The sequence below is a fragment of the Apteryx mantelli genome, chromosome 1, assembly GCF_036417845.1.
Source record: "Apteryx mantelli isolate bAptMan1 chromosome 1, bAptMan1.hap1, whole genome shotgun sequence".
Classification (NCBI taxonomy): domain Eukaryota; kingdom Metazoa; phylum Chordata; class Aves; order Apterygiformes; family Apterygidae; genus Apteryx; species Apteryx mantelli.
The window spans coordinates 162213309-162234448 of NC_089978.1; the positions used below are offsets into that span (position 1 = coordinate 162213309).

Here is a 21140-nt window from a genome sequence, read left to right on the forward strand (position 1 = left end):
ACAGGTAGGGAAAGATTTACCTTCCAGAAACAATGAACTGACAGTGAGTAATGGAGAAGGTGATCTGTGGCAGAGAGTTCTGGGTTCAGCGGAGGGAAAGAACAGCTGGGCTAGTCTTCAAGGAAATTAAGTCAGCCTCCTACTCTGGCCCAAAGCAGACACCAACTGAATCACATCCACAACAATATCTCTCCAGAGTATTAGCCCCCAACTCACCCCAGCACAGCCACGCACTCACATGTAAGCCTTGTAATTGCTGCCGATTTTCTGGATTCGGATGTCGTACTTGGAGTCGATGAACGGCTCGGTGGTGGCATAGGTTTTTGCCATGGCTACTATGCTAGCCATGTCTCGGAAGTCGTGTTGGCTCTCAACTTTGACCTTGATTGCCAAAATCCCGCCAAAAAGTGACAAGCACAAAAGGAACAGGAATACTTTGTGAGAAGTAGCCATCTCAGTGTCTGAATCACACAATGCCAGTTAGAAAACACGCACATGGAGCTGAGAACAGAGCAGAGACTGCGTAATTTGAAAAGAGACATTCCCCAGGCAAACCTAACCCAGAGCAAAATGACCACTTTCTCCTTCCCTCATGTACAAGCCCTGGTAAACCTGGCTCCAAGAAAGCAGCTAGAGCTTTGCCCAAATGGCTCTTGCTAATGCTCTTTAAGTTTATGATGCTTCAAAAGCATATTTCATCTCTTAAGGGGCATTACTTCATTCAAGCATTGGAACTGCTATTTCCCATACTGGGATGGATGAAAACAGATTATTTTGGGTGGTCAGGAAATAGAAACCAATGCTATAAAACAAGAGAGCTGGTTGTCTGCCACTTCCAGTCTTCAGTTCCCTGGCATTTCACATTACCCCCATCCAGCTTTTCTTTGAGGAGTGGTGCAGGCCTCCCAGTTGGAAGCAAGCACTGAAGGCAAAGGATGCCTCTAGGAGAGTTTGTTGATTCTTGGGGAGATCTTTGAGCATGATGCCATGGACATGTGGGGGGGGGGGCAGGGGGTTAGACTGCAGTCACACTTGGCAGTGAGAGGGCAGTAAGCTATGAACTGGAGATTTCCTGAAAAGCTGTCTTCTCAGATTTGTATTCATTTATGAGAAACACTCTGAATCTTATCCAGAAAAAAAAAAAAAAAACCCAAGGAAGAAGGACCAAAAAAGCAAAAGCTCTAACAACACAATCAAATCTCTGCCAAAGCTAATGGGGTAGGAATAGGAAAACTGAACAGGCAGGTAACAAGAACATGATAGACAACATGACCTCATTCATCCTATCAACCACAGCCTTTAGTCTGTTGGCAAAAATCTGCTTGGTGCATTGGAGAAGCCCTTGCAATTCTTGTCCCTCAGTGTGGGATGGATGCAGGAAGGGTGGGTTAATTGGCAAAAAAATGTCCAACACCGTGTGAAAAGAGTGAGCAAGTGAATGACTTGACATATTACACAGGCTTTGTAGTTTGGCAATACTTACAAACCACAGTTGGGGACCGCGACCCTGCTTTGCTAAGTGTCTACATGCTTGTAACAGCCAGACAGTCTCTGCCCCAGAAGAGTTTCCCAGTTGCGTCAGTACGTGTGTTAAAGGAGGGTTATGCCAGACAACGTGGAGCCGGCAGAAGGAAATGTGTGTGCCTTGGTATTTGGTGTTTCTTCGCAAAGAACAAACAAACGGTTTTACATGTCGCCTCCAGCCATGAGACGGCAGGAGCCATCTTCACTAGAAAACGGAGGACAAGTTTGTTGCTAACCTGCAGCTGGTGTATTGCTCTATTTGGACTGTTTTGTTTAAGCTCCAGACATAACAGAAACCAGAGATGCAGTCGCATGGCACAGGAGCAGGACAGAGAAACTCTTGAGACCTGGACAGGTTGTGGGGAAGGTGAAAAGTGCAACTGATTTTGCTCAAGACCTTTTCTAGATCACAGAATCACACAGAATGGTTGAGGTTGGAAGGGACCTCTGGAGATCATCTAGTCCAACCCCCCTGCTCAAGCAGGGTCACCTAGAGCACATTGCACAGGATTGCATCCAGGCGCGTTTTGAATATCTCCAGAGAAGGAGACTCCACCACCTCTCTGGGCAACCTGTTCCAGTGCTCTGTCACCCTCACAGTGAAAAAGTTTTTCCTCATGTTAAGATGGAAGTGTCTGTGTTTCAGTTTGTGCCCATTGCCTCGCGTCCTGTCGCTCGGCACCACTGAAAAGAGTCTGGTCCCATCCTCTCGACACCCTCCCTTAAGATACTTGTACACATTGATAAGATCTCCTCTCAGCCTTCTCTTCTCCAAGCTAAACAGGCCAAGCTCTCTCAGCCTTTCCTCATAAGAGAGATGCTCCAGTCCCCTCATCTTTGTGGCCCTTCGCTGGACTTGCTCCAGTAGTGCCACATCCCTCTTGTACTGGGGAGCCCAGAACTGGACACAGTACTCCAGATGTGGCCTCACCAGGGCTGAGTAGAGGGGGAGAATCACCTCCCTTGACCTGCTGGCAACACTCTTCCTGATGCACCCCAGCATACCATTGGCCTTCTTGGCCACAAGGGCACATTGCTGCCTCATGCTTAACTTGGTGTCCACCAGCACTCCCAGGTCCTTCTCAGCAGAGCTGCTTTCCAGCAGGTCAACCCCCAACCTGTACTGGTGCATGGGGTTATTCCTCCCCAGGTGCAGGACCCTGCACTTGCCTTTGTTGAACTTCATGAGGTTCCTCTCCGCCCACCTCTCCAGCCTGTCCAAGTCTCTCTGAATGGCAGCACAGCCCTCTGGCGTATCGGCCGCTCCTCCCAGTTTTGTATCGTCAGCAAACTTGCTGAGGGTGCACTCTGTTCCTTCATCCAGGTCGTTGATGAAGAAGTTGAACAAGACTGGACCCAGTACTGACCCCTGGGGGACACCGCTAGCTACAGGCCTCCAACTAGACTCTGTGCCACTGATCACAACTCTCTGAGCTCTGCCATTCAGCCAGTTCTCAATCCACCTCACTGTCCACTCATCTAACCCACACTTCCTGAGCTTGTCTATGAGGATGCTATGGGAGACAGTGTCAAAAGCCTTGCTGAAGTCTAGGTAGACAACATCCACTGCTCTCCCCTCATCTACCCAGCCAGTCATTCCATCCTAGAAGGCTATCAGATTGGTTAGGCATGATTTCCCCTTGGTGAAGCCATGCTGACTACTCCTGATCACCTTCTTGTCCTCCACATGCTTGGAGATGGCCTCCAGGATGAGCTGCTCCATCACCTTTCCAGGGATGGAGGTGAGGCTGACTGGCCTGTAGTTCCCTGGGTCCTCCTTCTTGCCCTTTTTGAAGACTGGGGTGACATTGGCTTTCTTCCAGTCTTCAGGCACCTCTCCTGTCCTCCATGACCTTTCAAAGATGATGGAGAGTGGCTTAGCAATGACATCCGCCAGCTCCCTCAGCACTCGTGGGTGCATCCCATCAGGGCCCATGGATTTGTGGGTGTCGAGTTTGCTTAAATGATCTCTAACCCGATCCTCCTCCATCAAGGGAAAGTCTTCCTTTCTGCAGACTTTCTCTCTTGTCTCCAGGGTCTGGGGTTCCTGAGGGCTGGCCTGAGCAGTAAAGACTGAAGCAAAGAAGGCATTCAGTAACTCTGCCTTCTCTGTATCCTTCATCACCAGGGCACCCACCCCGTTCAGCAAAGGGCCCACATTTTCCCTAGTCTTCCTCTTGCTGCTGATGTATTTGAAGAAGCCCTTCTTGCTGTCCTTGACATCTCTAGCCAGATTTAATTCCAGACGGGCCTTAGCCTTCCTCGTCGCATCCCTGCATACTCTTGACAACGTTCCTATATTCCTCCCAAGTGGCCTGTCCCCCTTTCCACTTTCTGTATACTTCCTTCTTCTGGTTGAGTTTTGCCAGGAGCTCCTTGCTCATCCATGCAGGTCTCCTACCTCCTTTGCTTGACTTCCTACTCATAGGGATGCACCGCTCTTGAGCCTGGAGGAAGTGATGTTTGAATATTAACCAGCTCTCTTGAACACTCCTTCCTTCTAGGGCCCTCACCCATGGGATCACTCCAAGTAGGTCCCTGAAGAGGCCAAAGTTTGCTCTCCTGAAGTCCAGGGTTGCGATCCTACTTGGTGCCCTGCTGCCTCCTCGCAGGATCCTGAACTCCACCATCTCGTGGTCACTGCAGCCAAGGCTGCCCCCGACCTTCACATCTTCCACCAGTCCTTCTTTGTTTGTTAGTACGAGGTCCAGCAGCACACCTCTCCTTGTTGGCTCCTCCACCACCTGGGTCAAGAAGTTGTCACCAATGCTCTGCAGGAACCTCCAGGACTGTTTGTGCCTAGCTGTGTTGTCTTTCCAGCAGATATCGGGGTGGTTGAAGTCCCCCATGAGAACCAGGGCCTGGGATCGTGAGGCTACTTCCAGCTGTCTGTAGAAGGCCTCATCGACTTCCTCATCCTGATCAGGTGGCCTGTAGTAAACACCCACAACAGTGTCACCCATGCTAGCCTGCCCTTTGATCCTTACCCATAAGCACTCAACTCGCTCTTCATCCACCCCTAGGCACAGCTCAATACATTCCAGTTGCTCTCTCACCTAAAGAGCAACTCCACCACCTCGCTTTCCTGGCCTGTCTTTCCTAAAAAGCACGTAGCCATCCATGACAGCACTCCAGTCATGCGAGCTATCCCACCATGTCTCTGTAATGGCAATGAGATCATGGCCCTGCGACCGCACACATATCTCTAGTTCTTCCTGTTTGTTCCCCAAGCTGCATGCATTGGTGTACAGGCATTTCAGGGAGGTGATCGAGCATGCAGGTTTCCCAGGAGGGGTAAAAAAGGATCCTCCATAGCCACATCCCACGCGCACTTCCCTGGGTGCATTCACCTGCTGGAGGCATCCCGACTTGAGCTGTCTTTTGCCAGCTACCCTGTCACTATAACTCTCCCCTTCCCCCATCTTTCCTAGTTTAAAGCCCTCCTTACCAGGTTGGCCAACCTGTTGGCAAAGACCCGCGTGCCCCGCCTCGTGAGGTGGATCCCATCTCTCGCCATCAGTTGTCGATCTTCAAACAGGGTCCCATGGTTGTAGAAACCAAAACCCTGTTGCCAACACCAGCGGCGCAGCCAGTCGTTAACCTGGAAAGTCCGTCTCCTCCTCCTCTCATCCATCCCCCTCACTGGCAGGATTGAGGAGAAGATGACCTGGGCTCCCAGACCCTTGAGCACCATCCCCAGAGCTCTGAAATCCTGCTTGATGGTCTCCAGTTTGCCCTTGGTGTCATTAGCACCCACATGGAAGAGCAGCAGTGGGTAATAGTCTGAAGAATGGACGAGCCTAGGCAGTCTTTGCATGACATCTCTCACACGAGCCCCCGGCAGGCCACAAACCTCTCTAGACATGAGGTCAGGTCGGCAGATAGATGCCTCCGTCCCCTGTAGCAGGGAGTCCCCCACAACAATCACCCGCCGCTTCTTCCGGGCGTTCCGGCAGGGCACAGGGTCTGTTGTCCCAGGTACTTCCCTTGCAGCCATGCCCATCTCCTCCTCATCCTGGAGGGCACTAAACCTGTTCTTCAGCTTCAGGTCTTCAGGAGGAGTAGGAGCCTTTCTCCTCCCACGAGCAGTGACCAGTTTCCAGCCTTCTTCTATGGTGTTATGATGTACCTTTTCACATAGCACAGAGCCCTCTGGCAACTCCACTGCTGTGGGGGATTGGGACTCCTGGAGCTGTACAGTCTCCGAGTCTGTACAGTTGACCTGTACAGTCTCCGAGAACACCCTGTCTATCTCTTGCTCATCTTCTCGGATGCTGCACAGCCCACTGACCTTCTCCTGTAACTCCCTTACCTGACGACACAACTCGTCAACAGCAGCACACCTCCTGCAGGATCCCCCCTGCAGGATCCCCCCAAAAGAAGAAGGAGTCCAGGTCTTAACTTCTCCCTTTGCTGAACGCAGCGTACCCCTAGGCCTCCTCCCTTCTGCTGTGGTGGAGAAGACCTGTGAGGGTTGTGGTCTCAGTGTTCAGGGCCTGCTGAGAAAAAGAGTCGAGGTAGACTACATTTGTCCGTGCAAGAAGGAAAAAAAAAAAAAAAGGAAATAACAAAAACAAAGAGGAAATATAAAAGACGCACGCTGTACGTCACCCAGGAGGAGCAGCCTGGCTCAGGGCTTTGCTGCTTCCCTCTGTGCCTGAGCAGGACAGAGCGCCTTGCCCGGCTTCTTGGGGCTGGTGGCAGGGCGAAGCGGGCACGAAAGCGCCAGTGGCGGTGAGGACGAAAGGGGGCACCCCCTCGCTAGAGGCGCCCCAGCCTGGGGAGGGCTCGCAGCCTCTCGGGATGGGGGCAACGCAAGCCATGTCGAGGCTGGGTGTTTTTGTCACGCAGATAAGAGCGGCGCTGGGCTGAATGACATCAAGCGAGAGAGTCCCACCCAGATGAGGTGATTGCAGGAGGAACTTGATGGGCAGGCGACGCTCTGGATGACGACATGTTCTCCCAGACCCTTTGGCAATAGGAAAAGACAAAAGCCATTATATAATGACCTACTTGGAACAAGGACATGTGTGGGATCCGAAACAAAGTGCTGCGCTTGTGCAACAGATTTCTCTGGGCCCCAGCTGAAGCACTTGCATTTCCCTCTCACGGACATTTGTCCCAGAGGTAGAGGAAGGGATGCCGCTTCCTTTGCAGGCTGGAATTAGACCAGGTTGCTCTTACTCGAGAGGAATTATATGTTCTTCTTGTCCAGCCAGGCTTTTCCTCAGAAATGTGGGGTGTGAAGGAAAAGAAGAGTCCATTTGTTCTTCCTCTTCCTCCCTCCTTTCCGCATGGGGAGAGAGTAGAAACATATGAAGGTGTTTTTTTCCAATGGGCCTGGGGACTTTTGACTGGGTAAATAGGTAAAGAGGTGGGGTCTTACAAGAAACATGAAATAAGAAATGAAAACCAAAGGACACTACTCCCACAGAGGCCTGGTACACAGGCCTCTGGAAATAGCTCTGCCATCTTCCCTGACCCATGCCGGAGCCCTTCTTGTGGGCTTTTCAGAGAGAAAGCACCTCACTGAATTTCCCATTTAGGAGATCATGGCCCTTATTTCCCACAAGGCATCAAAATAATCACCCCACCAAAACTGAAATCTGAGTTGTCTTTTGTTAATTGTTGGAGCCGGCCAAATTTGACAAAATAACAACTGTGTCCTGGGTTAATGCTGGTTTAGTCCAGGATACAGTTATTACTTCATAAACAGGAAGCACTCAAGTTACAGTCAAATTAGATTTATTCTCCTGTCTTATCTATCAAGTCCACCATTTTATTAGCTTTCTACTTTTACATTTTTTGTAATTCATTTCCTCCTGCCTTGTAACCCTTTTACACGTCAATAAAATATCCATTCTCCTAACAGGAGAAAAAAACCTAGTGATAACCAAAGCCAGGGTGGATGCGGTGTGACGCCAGAAGGCATTATTTAAGACAGGATCATTAACAATCGTTCTAGAGCAAACAGTTACCAATTTACCTAATGAGGGATAAATCTGTCTCCTAAAATGGCAGGCTGGCCAAAATGAGAAAGTGTAACAAGTGAGAAAAGTTGGAAAAATCAACAGGAAGCCATTTTTCTCTCTTTCTCCTCTCCCCCCCCCCTTTTTTTGCACCCTTCTTAGAATGAATACAGTATCCCATTAGCTGCATAGAGGAGTGCAAACAGTGAGTGCAAACACAGCCCTTGCCCTATGCACCTGTTTGCTTAGCTGTGCTGGCTGTTTGATCAGCAATAGACTCATTCTAGAGCCATCAGCTGCTGTTTGCTATAGAATTTTAGTGACCTGTTGTGAAGAGTTTGGTCCAGTGTGTTGACAAATGCCTTTTCTGAGTAAGAAAGCTCCCTGGGATAGTCCTGACTTCCATTCTGGCTTTCTTCTCTAACCCCGGTACAGTCTAGTTCCCCAGCATGCTCCCTGTTGCTGCAGTGGGGAGGGGAGTTTGGAGGGATCTTTGGGGACATACTCACACAGATGTGACTGTCCTTTTTGCCTGATAGTGGCATTTTGTGGGCTGATACTATGTGACCTGCAGCTGGTGCTCATTCCTGTCCCTCTCTTTCCCAAAAGACATTAACCCTGCTGCCCTAGCCTGGAGAGTGGCCTGTCTGGGCAGCGCAGGAGAGAGTGGAAGACAAAGAGCAGAGGAACGAGCCCTTCCTGTGGCTGTGCAGGGCTCTAGCTGCTCAGCCACAAACATGGGAGAAAACTGCAATAAACATTTCTGCCTCATCCCTGCTGCATTTCTGAGGAGCTGTGGACCTTCTTTGGAGGCCTTCAGGCAAGACAGGATTTGCAGGGTCCTTAAAAACCCACCTTGGATATATCCAGGACAGTATGAGCCACCCTGACATCTATTTGAGCACAAGTTCTTGCAGTGAATTTCTGCTTCTTGCAAGAATTTCTGCTTCCTCTGTCTCATAGTTCCCAAATCTATTGCCTGTTGCTCTCCTTCTTGTGTAGTCTTGTACATCTCAGCAGTTCATGGAGATCAGGATCCCAGGGCTATGGCACTCCTCTCTCGTCTTTAGCCTAAGCACTACAGATATTGCCTCACTGTCCCCTTTTGCTTTCATTAATTATGTGGCCACATGAAAAAATAGCCAGTCAGCCAAACTGGCATAATTATAGTAGTCCACCAAGGCTACCCTATTCTTACCTCTCTGAGTGTCATCCAGAGTTAACTCTGCCTCACAATTTAAACCCACACTACTTCAGGGATGGCTTGCAGAAGCAGTTTCTGTATCCAAATTGGTATTAGAGGCAGGTTCAGTTAGAAGGTAAGTGTAAAAGGCTGAGCTGGGGCAGGGCTTGGCTCTGTGGTGTTTAACTGTGTCTTGGTAGGCTTGTGAAAAAGGCACTGTCTGAGTGTTTTCCTGCAGAGCAAATTGCATGACAACACAGAGCTTGTGCTTTTTTATCCATCTTGACCTGCTCTTAGCCTTTCTGTAGTGACTTTGCCATTTTAGGACAACTAGTCTCCAGAAATGGCTCTGCACAGAGGGTTTCCTGAATGTCTCCTTTCTTCTACCCTGCAATTAAACTCCCCTTCTCAGAAAATACTAGATCCAACCAACACACATTCAGTTTAGGCCTAACTTTGACTCACCTCAAAATAATAAAGATACAGCCGAGTCTACATTTTATTATTAACCTCAAACTGAAGTTCTCCAAGTATTTCACCATCTTTAATGCATTAAGCCTTATAATCCCTACTAACTTTCTAATGAAGAACTGTGGTCAGCCATATGTCTTGGCAGCTTTGGTCCTAAGTACCCTGGATCAGTCACAATTTTCTGCATCCAGGAAAAGGTTACAGACTTATGTGCAAGAAACTGGGACGTTCCTGCTATTTTCAAGATGGGTGGTACCTCCTCACTTATGAGTCAGTGGGAATGCAGTGATTGGGCTGCTTTATTGTGAATGTTGTATGTCAAATCATTATTTTTCCTCTGTAAAAGAAAATATTTGTTCCTTGACAAACCAAGGCAGCCCTTTTCCCTTCCTTTCCTCTTTAGCACACTGGATTTTCAAAGCTCTCACTTTTAGAACATTCTATTTCCAGTCCCAAGAGAGACAAGGTGACGAGTTGTCCTTCCTGATAAAAAGCTTGTGGTATTTTTACATTACATAGTGGCTCTGTTTAGTTTGCACTATATTTGTACAAAAAAAAAAAAAAAAAAAGAAGTCTTTCCCATCCAGTAAGAGAGAAAATAACTCTGACCACATTATTATGAACAACAAGTTTTTCTTCTACAATGTAATAAATTCATCTGAGCCAGGATTTGTACTGGGGAGGTGTTTTCATAATTATGGGGCAGGAATGGATAGAAGGTGGCTCTTAAACTGACCTAATTAGAAAAGTCTAAAAATAAAGTAAGAGTAGCAATATATATATATATGAGCCACATGAATAGGAACTGTTTTTCTTCTCTCTGCGATTTGGCAGTTATTTCCTTCCCATGATCTGATCAGGAAGAGGTGAAGAGGCTCTTTGAGTGAATTTGCAGTGCTGGGCTCTGTTCCTGGGGCACTTTAGGGTCATGTTAGCACACAAATTGCAGATATTAACACACTCAGAGCTTTATTCCTTGCAAAGGGCTCTGGCATTATGATGTCTGAAGTCAGGAAGAAGTGTTATTCCTTTCTAACTCTAGTGCCCACTCTACTCAACAGAGACCCCCCAGCTGTGTCTGGGGTTCTAGGATTCCAACAGGCTCAAACTGCCCAATGCTTAAAAAATGCCTCCATTTCTTACGAAGTGCTGGGCAAACAATAGTTCGATTGTATCCTGGGAAGGATGTCTTCTCTCAGTGTCCATCCATAGCTTCCCTGGAAGAGTTCTTGGATACTCTTGCCCCATGAGCCTGGGAAACTTAAACACAGCATGAGAAAGGTCTTCCTCTCCTGACTCCATTGTAAACCATTTTTCTAAGTAATATTTCTGCTAATGTGTCTGTATTGATACTGTATTGGACAAGCTCACTGGATGAGCTTTCAGCGCCTGCCAGAAATGGGGTGACTACAAATTTTGGCAGGGGGATAAAGGCGGTCACAGGAAGGGCTGAGGGGCATATGGCTGACCTGTAGATGAGTAGATTGTCTGGGGCCCCTTTGTCTCCCTGGATGAAGGCTTTTCTTGGTGCCTTTGTTCAAGTCAACAGAGAGGCTGTTGCTTCTGGATTTCTTAATGGAAATTTCAAAAGATGCTTTTTATTGCAAATTTATTTTCTTCATCTTCAGCCACACCTTACATGCAAGTATCACTTGAGAAGAGGATTTTTATCACTAATGGTATGCTGCCATCCCTTTTGGTTCTGACCTTGAATATTAACTGTTCCTCATACAAGATAATGATAGTCAACAGAACCTGTTTCTTACAAGTTCTAACAGAGTTATTTTTTATTTTGGTTTCAGGAACCTCTATTCACCCCTTTGTTTAAAAATGTGGTGAGTGAATTTTGTGAAAATGTGAAAACGAAGGATATGTGAAAATAAAAGTCTGGCTATTATATTTATGCTCTTTCCAGGCATTATTATAAAATAATAAATGCTCAGCACTTTTTATAGCACCAAGAGCTTTATGAACATGAATTAGCAGTAAGTATCAGGTAATTGTTATAATCCCGCTGGTTTATAACACAGAGAAACTGAAGAAGAGTAGTGAAATGACACAATATCCCTGTGAGTCAGTGGTGGAGCTTTTTGGGGAAGAGGCCTTTTCTTTGTCCTGATATTTTCTGGCTCCTGGCCACTACCTCAGTACAAATAAAGAATAACAGTGTCTGGACTTCCTGTCTTTGCTCATTCTTCTAAGTCTTGGTACCTCCCATTACATGTGATTTTATCGTTAATAAAAAGAAAAATGTAAGTACTTCCTTGACAATTTCTCCTGGTAATGAGATTGTAATCTGAATGCTCACATCCTTTGAAGCACCCATTACAAGTATAGGTACATGGCTTGCTGTCTTGGCATCGTTTGCTGCAGTAAGTACTATTTTTAACACTCACGTGTACTTTGGCTAATAGGTTGGTTATTTTATCCTTTGTTTCTTCACTTAGTGCTTTTGTACAAAATATGACCCGACGCAGGTGCTTTGTTAACATTTGCTCTCTTAGGCTCATCCAAACCAAAAGCAAACCTCTCTCTTTCCATATTACATATATTTTACAGCTAAAGACCTGTTATTTCCTTCTATCATCGCCACTTCTGAAGACCAATGCAAAGAAATCCTTTAGCTGTCTGCAATCTCCTTATCATCATTGATTATTGCTTTTGTGTTAGGATGGTTAAAATCACCATTGTGTTTTCTGGGAACTTTCCTTTTCCGAATTACTTAAAAAGAGTTTTTTTATTATTACCTATGGCTGTTGCTTTTCCAGTATGTCCATAGTTCTGCTTATCTGTATTTATCTTGCCATTTTATGTGGTTTCTTTCTGTTAGCCCACTTTGGGCTTGAACCCCATTGTCTTAAAAATAAAATAAAATTAATTCTTGTTACTTGTCTTTTAAACCAACCAACTTGTTCTTTTTTTACTTTCACTTTCTCTCTTCTTTTTTTGCTCTATGCGGTGAAATGCAGTGGGACTTCAATAAGACTAATTTAATCAGTCTCAATTTTCCTTCAGGCTATTTGTGGCTGGAGAAGGGCCCAAACTAAAACCATAAGGTCAACAACCCTTCCTTCTCCATCTACTGAACAGAGCAGTGTTAAAACTCTACGCCCAAATCCACATCCAGACTTTGCTAGTAGTCCCTCATTTCATAATGGGCTAAAGTAAACTTGTCTTCAGACCAGTTCTTTATTCTAGGATGCTGGCTGTCAGCCTATCTTCATTTGGAACAACTTCCTACATAACCCCCTTGTACTATTGCATACAATTGTGCCTGGAGTTGAAAGAAACCCTCTTCCCGTATAACTTGTGACAGCAAAAATCAACCTCATTCAAGAATAAAAGGTGAAATAAACAGGGAGGTAGAAGAAGATCTGGTGTCTACTACAGAAAATGACAGCTGAATATTCTGCTGAGAGAAGTGTTGTCTGGAAATACTGTTTAAACTGGGATATTTTCCTCTGATTCTGCCCCCACTTCTATAGCCCCCTGAGGGGCCTTTGTGCACATGAGAGAAACGTGAAGCCCTCCCCATGTTAAGGTGAAATTGCAGAGCAGTCAGAGAGATCCAAGATTACAGTTAGACCAAGATAACCCCCAGGGCCTCAGGGAGCTTGAAACCTTTCCTCAGGGGGAGAGTAAGATTAGGTCTTCCTCCTGGCTTGTACTGGCTTGTCTGATTTTGCTAATGAAATCATTCTCAAGGACATGTTGTGGACAGCACGAGGCTGTTTGCATGTACTGTAATGCACTGACACCTCCGCCTGTTTAATATACGGAGTTCCAACATTTTAACATAGTTTTCCTGCTTATTTAAATGCTTGTTCTTTGATGCTGAAAGCCAACTCCATCACTTGCCAGGGATCTGAGCCCACTTCCTCTCAGGCTGCTACCAGCCAGACAGGGGAACATTACAGCCCCTGCAAGAAAGATTATGAGAGCTTCTGTGTGCAATCCAGGAAGCCCGAAAGGACTTCTTTTACCAGAGCTTGAGCAAACAAGCTGTACCAAGCTTAGGTCTGGCATACCCATATAAAATTTTCAGGCAAAGAGAGTGTGAGGCAGCGGGAAGAAGGCCTGTCGGCTCTAGGGAAACACTGTGACAGATATATCTCTTATGAACTTTAGGTACCACCCATTTGGATTCAGAGATGATACATCAGGTTTTCCTGCTTCTGGACAAATCATGTTTTAGGCAGACAGAGCATGGTTTGATGAAAGGTATACGCAAAAAGGAGGAGGCTAACATACAGCAGGAAGGTACTGGTGTTGCCTCATTGAGGGGAGCCCAACTACCCCAAGAAACAGGAGCTGCTAATTCACTGGGGGAATAAAGATCCCAGGGAGCCTGGGAAAAACAAACAGGTCCTTCTGGGCAGGGAATTGTTTTTCAGGATCCCTTGGCAGGCAACCAGCCGCTCTGCTTTGTAAGGTCTTGTTCTTCCCCACAAGGAGTGAAAAAATAACTGAAGAGTTCCCATTTTATTGAATAAAGTCACTGTAATGTGCTCAAAAAGACCAGTGCTGCTACTCCTCATTGTGAGAGCTATGGGGTGCAGACTAGCTGCACATTACAGGTGCTTGAATAAACAACATTACCACTTTCAGGAGAGTATAAACCATATAAAATACAGGCCTAATGACTTCAGCCCAGCCAGCTTTTCTCTCACTATCCATAAACCCTCTCCCGCATCCCAAACTGTCTCCAACCCCATACACTGCCTGTCTTGAGTGAGCAACAGCGGAGGAAGGCCTTTTCTCCCACAGGAACAGCCAGTGCAACCCGGATAGGCTGTGGGGAGCCCCTTCACTGGGTGGCCACATGCAAGATACAAGTCACAGGGACGCTATGCCATATATATATCTGTTTCCTGAGCTATACATATTTTTTCTTTTACTTACCTTCCCCATTCCAGCGTGAGCATGTCCCAGCTTGACCACTACAGGGAAATTCGGGGTTGTGAGCTGAAAGACAGAAGAAAGAACTCCTCATTAGCATTTATTTCTAGCCATTGTATTTAAAATGGGTTATTTTTATTTAGTAGCTTTTATCCCCTGCCTGGACCCTGGTGGGAAGAGAAAAAACTCTTCTAAGGTCAAATAAAGATAGTCCAGGTGGTAGGACAATGAGCAAATGGCTCTTCACAGGGCTCCATGTAATTCTGAAATGGAGGCCAGGCAAAATTCCTCAGATTTGACCCGCTTATGCTGCCTGACAGCAGTAACCTCAAAAGCCTTATTTGTATGTGAAAAAGCTGCACCTACAGGCTTGAATATGTGAAAACTTTCAAATGCTGAAAACGTTTCAATTGTGAGAAAGAAGAGGGTGTTTTTTTTTCCACATAGACTGCTTTAGTCTTTAAAGTGAGTGTAATCAGTCCCTCACCAGCTCCTATTCCCCTCCTGTCAGCAGTGGTGGGGGGGAAGGAGAGAGGGAACAAGGGCCAATCCTTGGGTACAACTCAAAAAGTCCAACTATCCATGAAGCCTCTCCCTCTCTCCTCTAACTTTGAGGATGGGTGTAGGGAATAAAAGAGAACAAAGAAGGGTTGGGATCAGCTACAGAAATAGAAAAAATGATGTCATGTCTTCTTCTTCCTGGCTTATGTGGTGTTTACATTGGGCAGGATCCTGTCATCTGAGCCATGCAAGAACATCTTAGTACACGTGCGAGATTTTATTCAACCAGGTACTTGGGCAGCTTTAAGTATCCCTGCTGCCTTTCATCCCCCAGTTTCATGCTCATGTAGGGATTTACCCATACAGATCAGCTGAGAGAGAAGTTGCATGGACTTGGAGGAAGTGCACATATTATATGGGACAGCATAGTACCAGGGCTAGCTGGTGGGAGGATGTATACACTGCACCTTCCCTCCATACCATTTGGTCTGTTTCTGCATCTGTACTTGACATCACCATCATCTCCATCTTGTCCTGTACTCCTGCTGCTAGTGATCCAAATGTTTTCTCTTCAGCATGTAGCAAGTTAAATATTTTATTGCATACTTAATTTGCTTTAGAGAATTTTTTTCAAGGAACTTTTGTCTTTACCTAAATGCCTGAAGCAATGAGCTCTATTCATTAAGCAGTTAACCTGGAGATCTGGCAATGGAAGGGAGTTGAATTTTGACAGATAAATGGCTCTCCTATTTGTTTAAGTTTGAGAATAGATAAACAAATTGTTCTTGTGCTAATTACCAATTGTCTGTATGGACAGGCAGGCGCTATGCCCTAAAGATAGAACCGTGCTGCTGTCTCCATCTGTGGCAGATTGCTATAAATAACAAAATCAGTAATGAACGCTGAAATGTTTTGCTATTCAGCTGCTTATGTAAAGAAATGTCAGAGGAGAGGGAAACAGTGCATCATGTTCTCAAACAACCGGTGTCACTCGTGAGGACCTTCTTCTGGCAGAAAGCTAAAGGATCCTCTTCAGACAACAGAATGGCACACTTGGCTGCAACATGTCACAGTTCTGGTGCGGGCAGTGACCAGCATCCACTATTTCAGAGGAAGAGGCAAGAAACTGTGATAGGTGGCTGTCCTAAAGCTCAATAGTTAAGAGAAGCATGTGTCCAGGCACATGAGTATGTACTCAGTTTCCCCTTCACCTCTCTAATTCATTGCAAGAGCTTGAGACTTAATTTATTACTGGCATTAAGTGAGTCAAAAGGAGGGCTGCACCTGAGGCTGACTGAAGATAGGGCTATGGAAGGACTGCGCCAGGCCTTTAATGCTGAAAGATGAAAGGTAACCTAGGAGTCAGAGCACCTGCTTAGGATCTGGGAGACCTGGCTCGCTTCCCGGCTCTGTCATCCATGCCCCATGCACATTGTTTGAGCCAAAGTACTCGCTAAACTGAGCCTCTGCTCCCTGTTTGTGAATGAAGGAGGCCAGCTGTTCCCTACCACACAGGAAAAGCAAGCTGCATGTTGTGAGGCGTTCTGATACCCTGGGAAGGGGGCCAGAGAAGTGTGCTGCATAGATAGGGCTATATCACCAGCTCAGAGCAGCCTGAGACAGGAAGCAATCTCTCTGTTGTCCCGTCTGTGTGCCCTACATGGGGGTTTTGCTGAGGGAGCCTGGCTCGGACGTGGGGCCTGGGAATGGGAAGCATCTGTTTTCCTGTGTACATGCAAAGAAAGTTTGGGATCCAATAAACAACCCAAGTTTACTGCTGGCCTGATAGGAACCACAGGCAATGACAAAGTTCTGCTAAAACCTCTCCCCTTCTCTTTGGTTCGGGGAAACGCTAGCTCAGCTTTCTTGGTAAGGCTTTGCCTTGTATTGTGTAGCTGTGAGCCTGAGCATGCTGGAGTCACAAGCTGTTTGGGCTGGCCGTAGTGCACAGGGCTTGGGATGAGACACAGAGCCAGACTCTGGACATGTGGCAGCCTCGCTGGGAAAGCTGCAGCTTGCGAGAAATGCTGGCACATTGTCTGCCTGCAATCTGTCACCCTCTGAACCCCACGCTGGATTAATTTACACATATATGAACCTGTCTTACACAGGAATCAACAAGAGAGAGCAGCAAATATACTTTTTATAATGGGTTTATTTAGTGATAACGGAGTGTCCTTAGTGTACACTGAAGTTAAGTGGAATTGAAAATTCTCAGTAGTCCACAAGGACAGGCCCACCAAAGCAACCAGTCCATAACCACCCAAAATGGGAGTTAGGAGGCAGTTGCTGATGTGGTGTAAGCGGGCTGAACTCCAGAGCAGTCGATGGAGCTATTGCCTGTTTCCACTAGATTCTCATCGGGACCTGAGTCCTATTTCTGTTGCTAATAAGGTGGCTAGCCAGCATACTTGGAAGCACACTGATGGATGAGGATGCTGAAGGGAGGGAGGCTATATTATACATATGACTATGAGGCAATTCACACACATACCCACTGAGAAATTCTGGAAACAGCCACAATAGCCGCAAGAGCAGACCCTCGAGCTGAGTATTTACACAGGCTTAGTCATAGATTTCCTGGGAAAGAAGACTCTTACAATCAAAGAATAACACTAAAGCTTAAAAAGAAAAGCATGTCTGTAGTGAAATCATGCAAAGAAATAAGTCTGTGTCTTTCTATGTGTTTGTTTATGTTTTGCAAAGGCACTCTCAGAGAAATGGGGAAAAACACTTTGATGGTTTTAAAATCTGCATAAATTGTTGGCAAGACTAGTGCAGATGATGCCCAGTGGGTTTTGGAATGGAACTGTGACACTACAGCTAGCTCAGTGATCAGACACAGAATGTTAGTTCATATGCACAGCTCAACCCTTTGAATTAAGATCTTATAAAATTCCAAGATGTTCTCACATGAAAGCAAGATGAGATGGCAAGGTTTACATATGTGTCTAAGCCTTGGCACATGAATTCTCCTGTTTAGAATCAAGCAGGAGTTTGAATCCTGAATTAGAGTCTCAACAAAACCATCTTTGGTAGCAGTGAGGGGAGAGTCATGACATATTTCCCACTTATGACATTGGGGTCCAAAGCATGTCATTTTAGCCCCTAATTTTAAGGGCTATGCTCTGTTTGTAGTGTCACTGCAAAGATAACTTTGCAGTTAATCAGTATTTTGGCACTGAGGTGTAAAAGTGAGTGCTGGTATGCATATATTAGTCTCTGTTTGAAAACACGTGGCTGTAAACTATGACACTTTACCTTACTCTCTGCCTCTCCTTTCCAACAAATAAAGCAGTCTTGAATACTTCTTGTAAATATATGAATATTTTCTGTATTTATTGCTGGTGGAGAGCAGAGTTAAATACAAATGAATTTGCGTAGAGTTATCTTAGACAAAAGCTGGTTTATCTCATTATATTTTCCTTTTTTTGTTCTCCTGCAGCCCTCAAGGGAGATGCTGGTGTTCTGTCTGTGATTTTGTATAGTCTTGTAGTCTATAAGCAATGCAGAATGCCTCTCTTGGTTTCCTTCTCCCATGCTTAGTTTTGTATATTAGTTCACATTATCCATCTTATGGGATGCATTTTCAGTTCCCAGTGTTCCTCTTTCTCCTGCAGACCCTTTCCAATAAATACTGAAATGTGTAGTCCAGGGCTCAGTGAGATCATGAATGATATTAGGAAAGTTTTAGGGAGATGGGAAATGAAAATGTTAAAACTCTAGTCTCTTGGCACTAGTATTGTATAACTATAGTGTCTAGTGTCTTCAGTCACGACTGAAGCCCCATTGCAGAAGGTACTGTAAAATTTTTACTTCACCCTGCCCCCAGAAGTAATACTGTGAACTTTTAAAGCTTTTGTATTCTCAAATTGACCTTTCTATTCATTTTGCTGTCTTTACTTGCATGATGACAAAGTCCATTCTGGGTGGATACCTAATGGATTATTGGAATGTTGTTAATGCACTTGAAAGCTAAATGATCCTGATATGTGTTGAAAGTAATGTATGTGGCACTTGCCTGGTGTCAATTAACTTGGAGGAGCAATGAATATATATATGATTTCCTGTAAAAGCAAACAAGCAAATTCAAACCTAGAGGAAAGTCATTATGTCATGGTAAAACGTCATTATGCTTATGGAGCAATCTTTTTGAAAATCTGAGCTAAAGTTCAACACGGATTGCGTGCTGGCTTGCCAGACATGGGAAAGTCAGGGCTGTATAGTGAAATGTGGAAGAGAAGCAGTATTGTTCCCTATTATTCACCTATTCATTAATGAGCTGATGTAATCACCAACTCCATGCAGAATGGCTGACTTGAATTAATACTACAGCCATATGGATGTTCGTGGTGACCAGTCCCAATGAAAGACAAGTTCTTCCTCTCTTGTGTTTATCAGATTAGAAATAGTGTGAGAAGCAAGCAATGATGGGAGAATATATTGAATAATAAAAGTTGCCAGCATTAACATCTGCGCTCTTTTACAGACACATGCTGGATTCCTTTAAAATACACACGTGTGTTTTCATTACTGCATTATAATTATAGAACAATGAAGAAAAATTCATTAGATGGGGGAAAGAGGGCCTATGCTTCCAAGCCAGCTGAAGTAAATCCTAAGAAAGAGTAGGTATCCTCAAGGGTCTCCAGAAGAAGGAGGAGATAGGGGTTATCATGAGAAAAGTGCTGACAAATTTCTGACAGGAGGAGTTCGATAACAGCTAGATCAAGACAGCATTGTATAACACAGGACGTGAAACAGTATGGTGGTTGATAGATGGGATGCCAGCCAGAGTAAAACAGTGCACCTTCTTACAAAAGAGGAGACAGCATCTCAAATTCAGATGGGACAAGCTTTATTGAGCTTGGGTGATGAGATCAGTGCTGTGGGCAAGATGGATGATTTTGACTGCAGTTTTTGGGTAATCTGTAGGGGAGGCTTGTAAAACCAAATGGAAATAGACTAACACACTTTATACAAAGTCCTGTGAGGCCAGAGGCCAGAGTTTTCGCAAGTGAGCGCAAGAAGATTTTAGAGGTGGCATAAGGAATGGGCAAGAATGAGGCTGTGGATTACAAGGTTGTGGGAGAGAAACAATATTCAATAATATGAAGGAGACCTCAGAGTTGCTGGTCTGGGCATTTGTGAGAGCTATGGGAGGACCAGGAATGAGTGTGAAGCAAAAGGTTAGATTTAAGATGCTTCAGATGGAGGGACATTTACTTATTCCACTTAGCAGTGGAGCTGAGACCTCTAGCTTCTGATCACAATGAACATATTGGGTAATTAGAGGATATCAGATTGAGATACAGCAATAATGAATTTGTGATACTAATTGAAGTCAGCAATGGCTTAGGGCAAGAAGATCCTTCAGGGTGGTAAAAAATTATCTTTTAATCCTATCATTGCTGTTAAAAAAGATGACACAAAACCAGAAAACCCAGCAGCAACATGGCTTAGTCCCCAAATCCTCGAATAAGCAAACCACAAACCAGTGTTCCAGGGCTCTTAACACTTGCTGTGGTTAGAATAGGCCATTGAAGTGGGTGTAAAGGGTTAAGCATGAAGTGGAACTTTTTGTCATTAATTTCACCTCTAATGTTACTTTAACTTCTCTATTAGTGTTGAGACAGGATGCTTTCGGGTTCCCAGTGGTCTCCCTCAGCATTTGGAGGATAAGAGTGTGAGTATTTTATGTTCTTCTCATTCCCTTGGAGTTTCAAGTGTAAGAATTACATGAACAAATCCAGACAAGCAGATGCTCAGCAAAAGAAATACTATTGTCAGTGGGGTTTAGGCCTATATATATTCCCCCCAGCATATTTACATATGTGTGTGCATGCATGTATATATGTGTGTATATATATATATATATATGTACACACATGTGTATGTGTGTGTTTGTGTGTGAATGCCCACATCTAGCAGTTCTGGCCAGAAAATCCCTATTGACACCTCTTGAAATACAGGCAAGTCTTTCAAAGGGTGTTATGACTACACAGAGAGGTTTAATTTCTTAATGTGTGGTGTTTGCTGACCCAGGAATGCATTTTGCAAGTGTAGTTGCCTTTAAGGAAGCCTCCTGTATTTCCTCATTTACTAGGAGTGTGAATGTCTCCTCACACTCTTGATGTTGAAGACCTGTTTGAATACTTTTTTTCTGGATGCAATAGGAAGAAAAGAGGAAAAGCAGAGTTTTCTCTTCCCCACATCCCCATCCCTGACCTGAACTGAGTATCTTTTTGCCACATTTTTCTCAAAATAAACCATTCCTTTCTGAACATAAACATACTGCAGCAGAAGAGATGGTGAACACCAGTGGTTGACAGGGTGGGAAATTCTCTGGGATTCTCTTTTAATGGATACCTTTGGGTAAACTGGAGTGCCTCAGCTGTGGCAGAAGATACAGGAAGGAAACAGGGGAAGAAAAACTCCAGTTATTCTGGAGTTTTCAAAGCCATCTCTCTTCCCAGAACTCCTAGAGTTCATGAGATACTGGCTGACAGAGAGATCTTTCTTCACTCAGAAGGCTTGACTGTCCCTTTTTTGGGACAAACCCTGAGTGCTCACTGATTTCAAAATTAGCAATA

At 45.2% G+C, this 21140-nt stretch overlaps 1 protein-coding gene across 1 annotated transcript in view; it reads right to left on the reverse strand.

The window, feature by feature from the left end:
* Positions 1-21140, reverse strand: part of SYN3 (synapsin III) — a 194494-nt gene that overhangs the window by 29368 nt on the left and 143986 nt on the right. The window contains exons 6-7 of the mRNA XM_013947489.2: positions 14050-14112; positions 239-381 (exon numbers count right to left, since the gene is read on the reverse strand). Of these exons, the coding sequence (XP_013802943.1) occupies positions 239-381; positions 14050-14112 (206 nt within the window). The remainder of the gene's footprint in view (positions 1-238; positions 382-14049; positions 14113-21140) is intronic.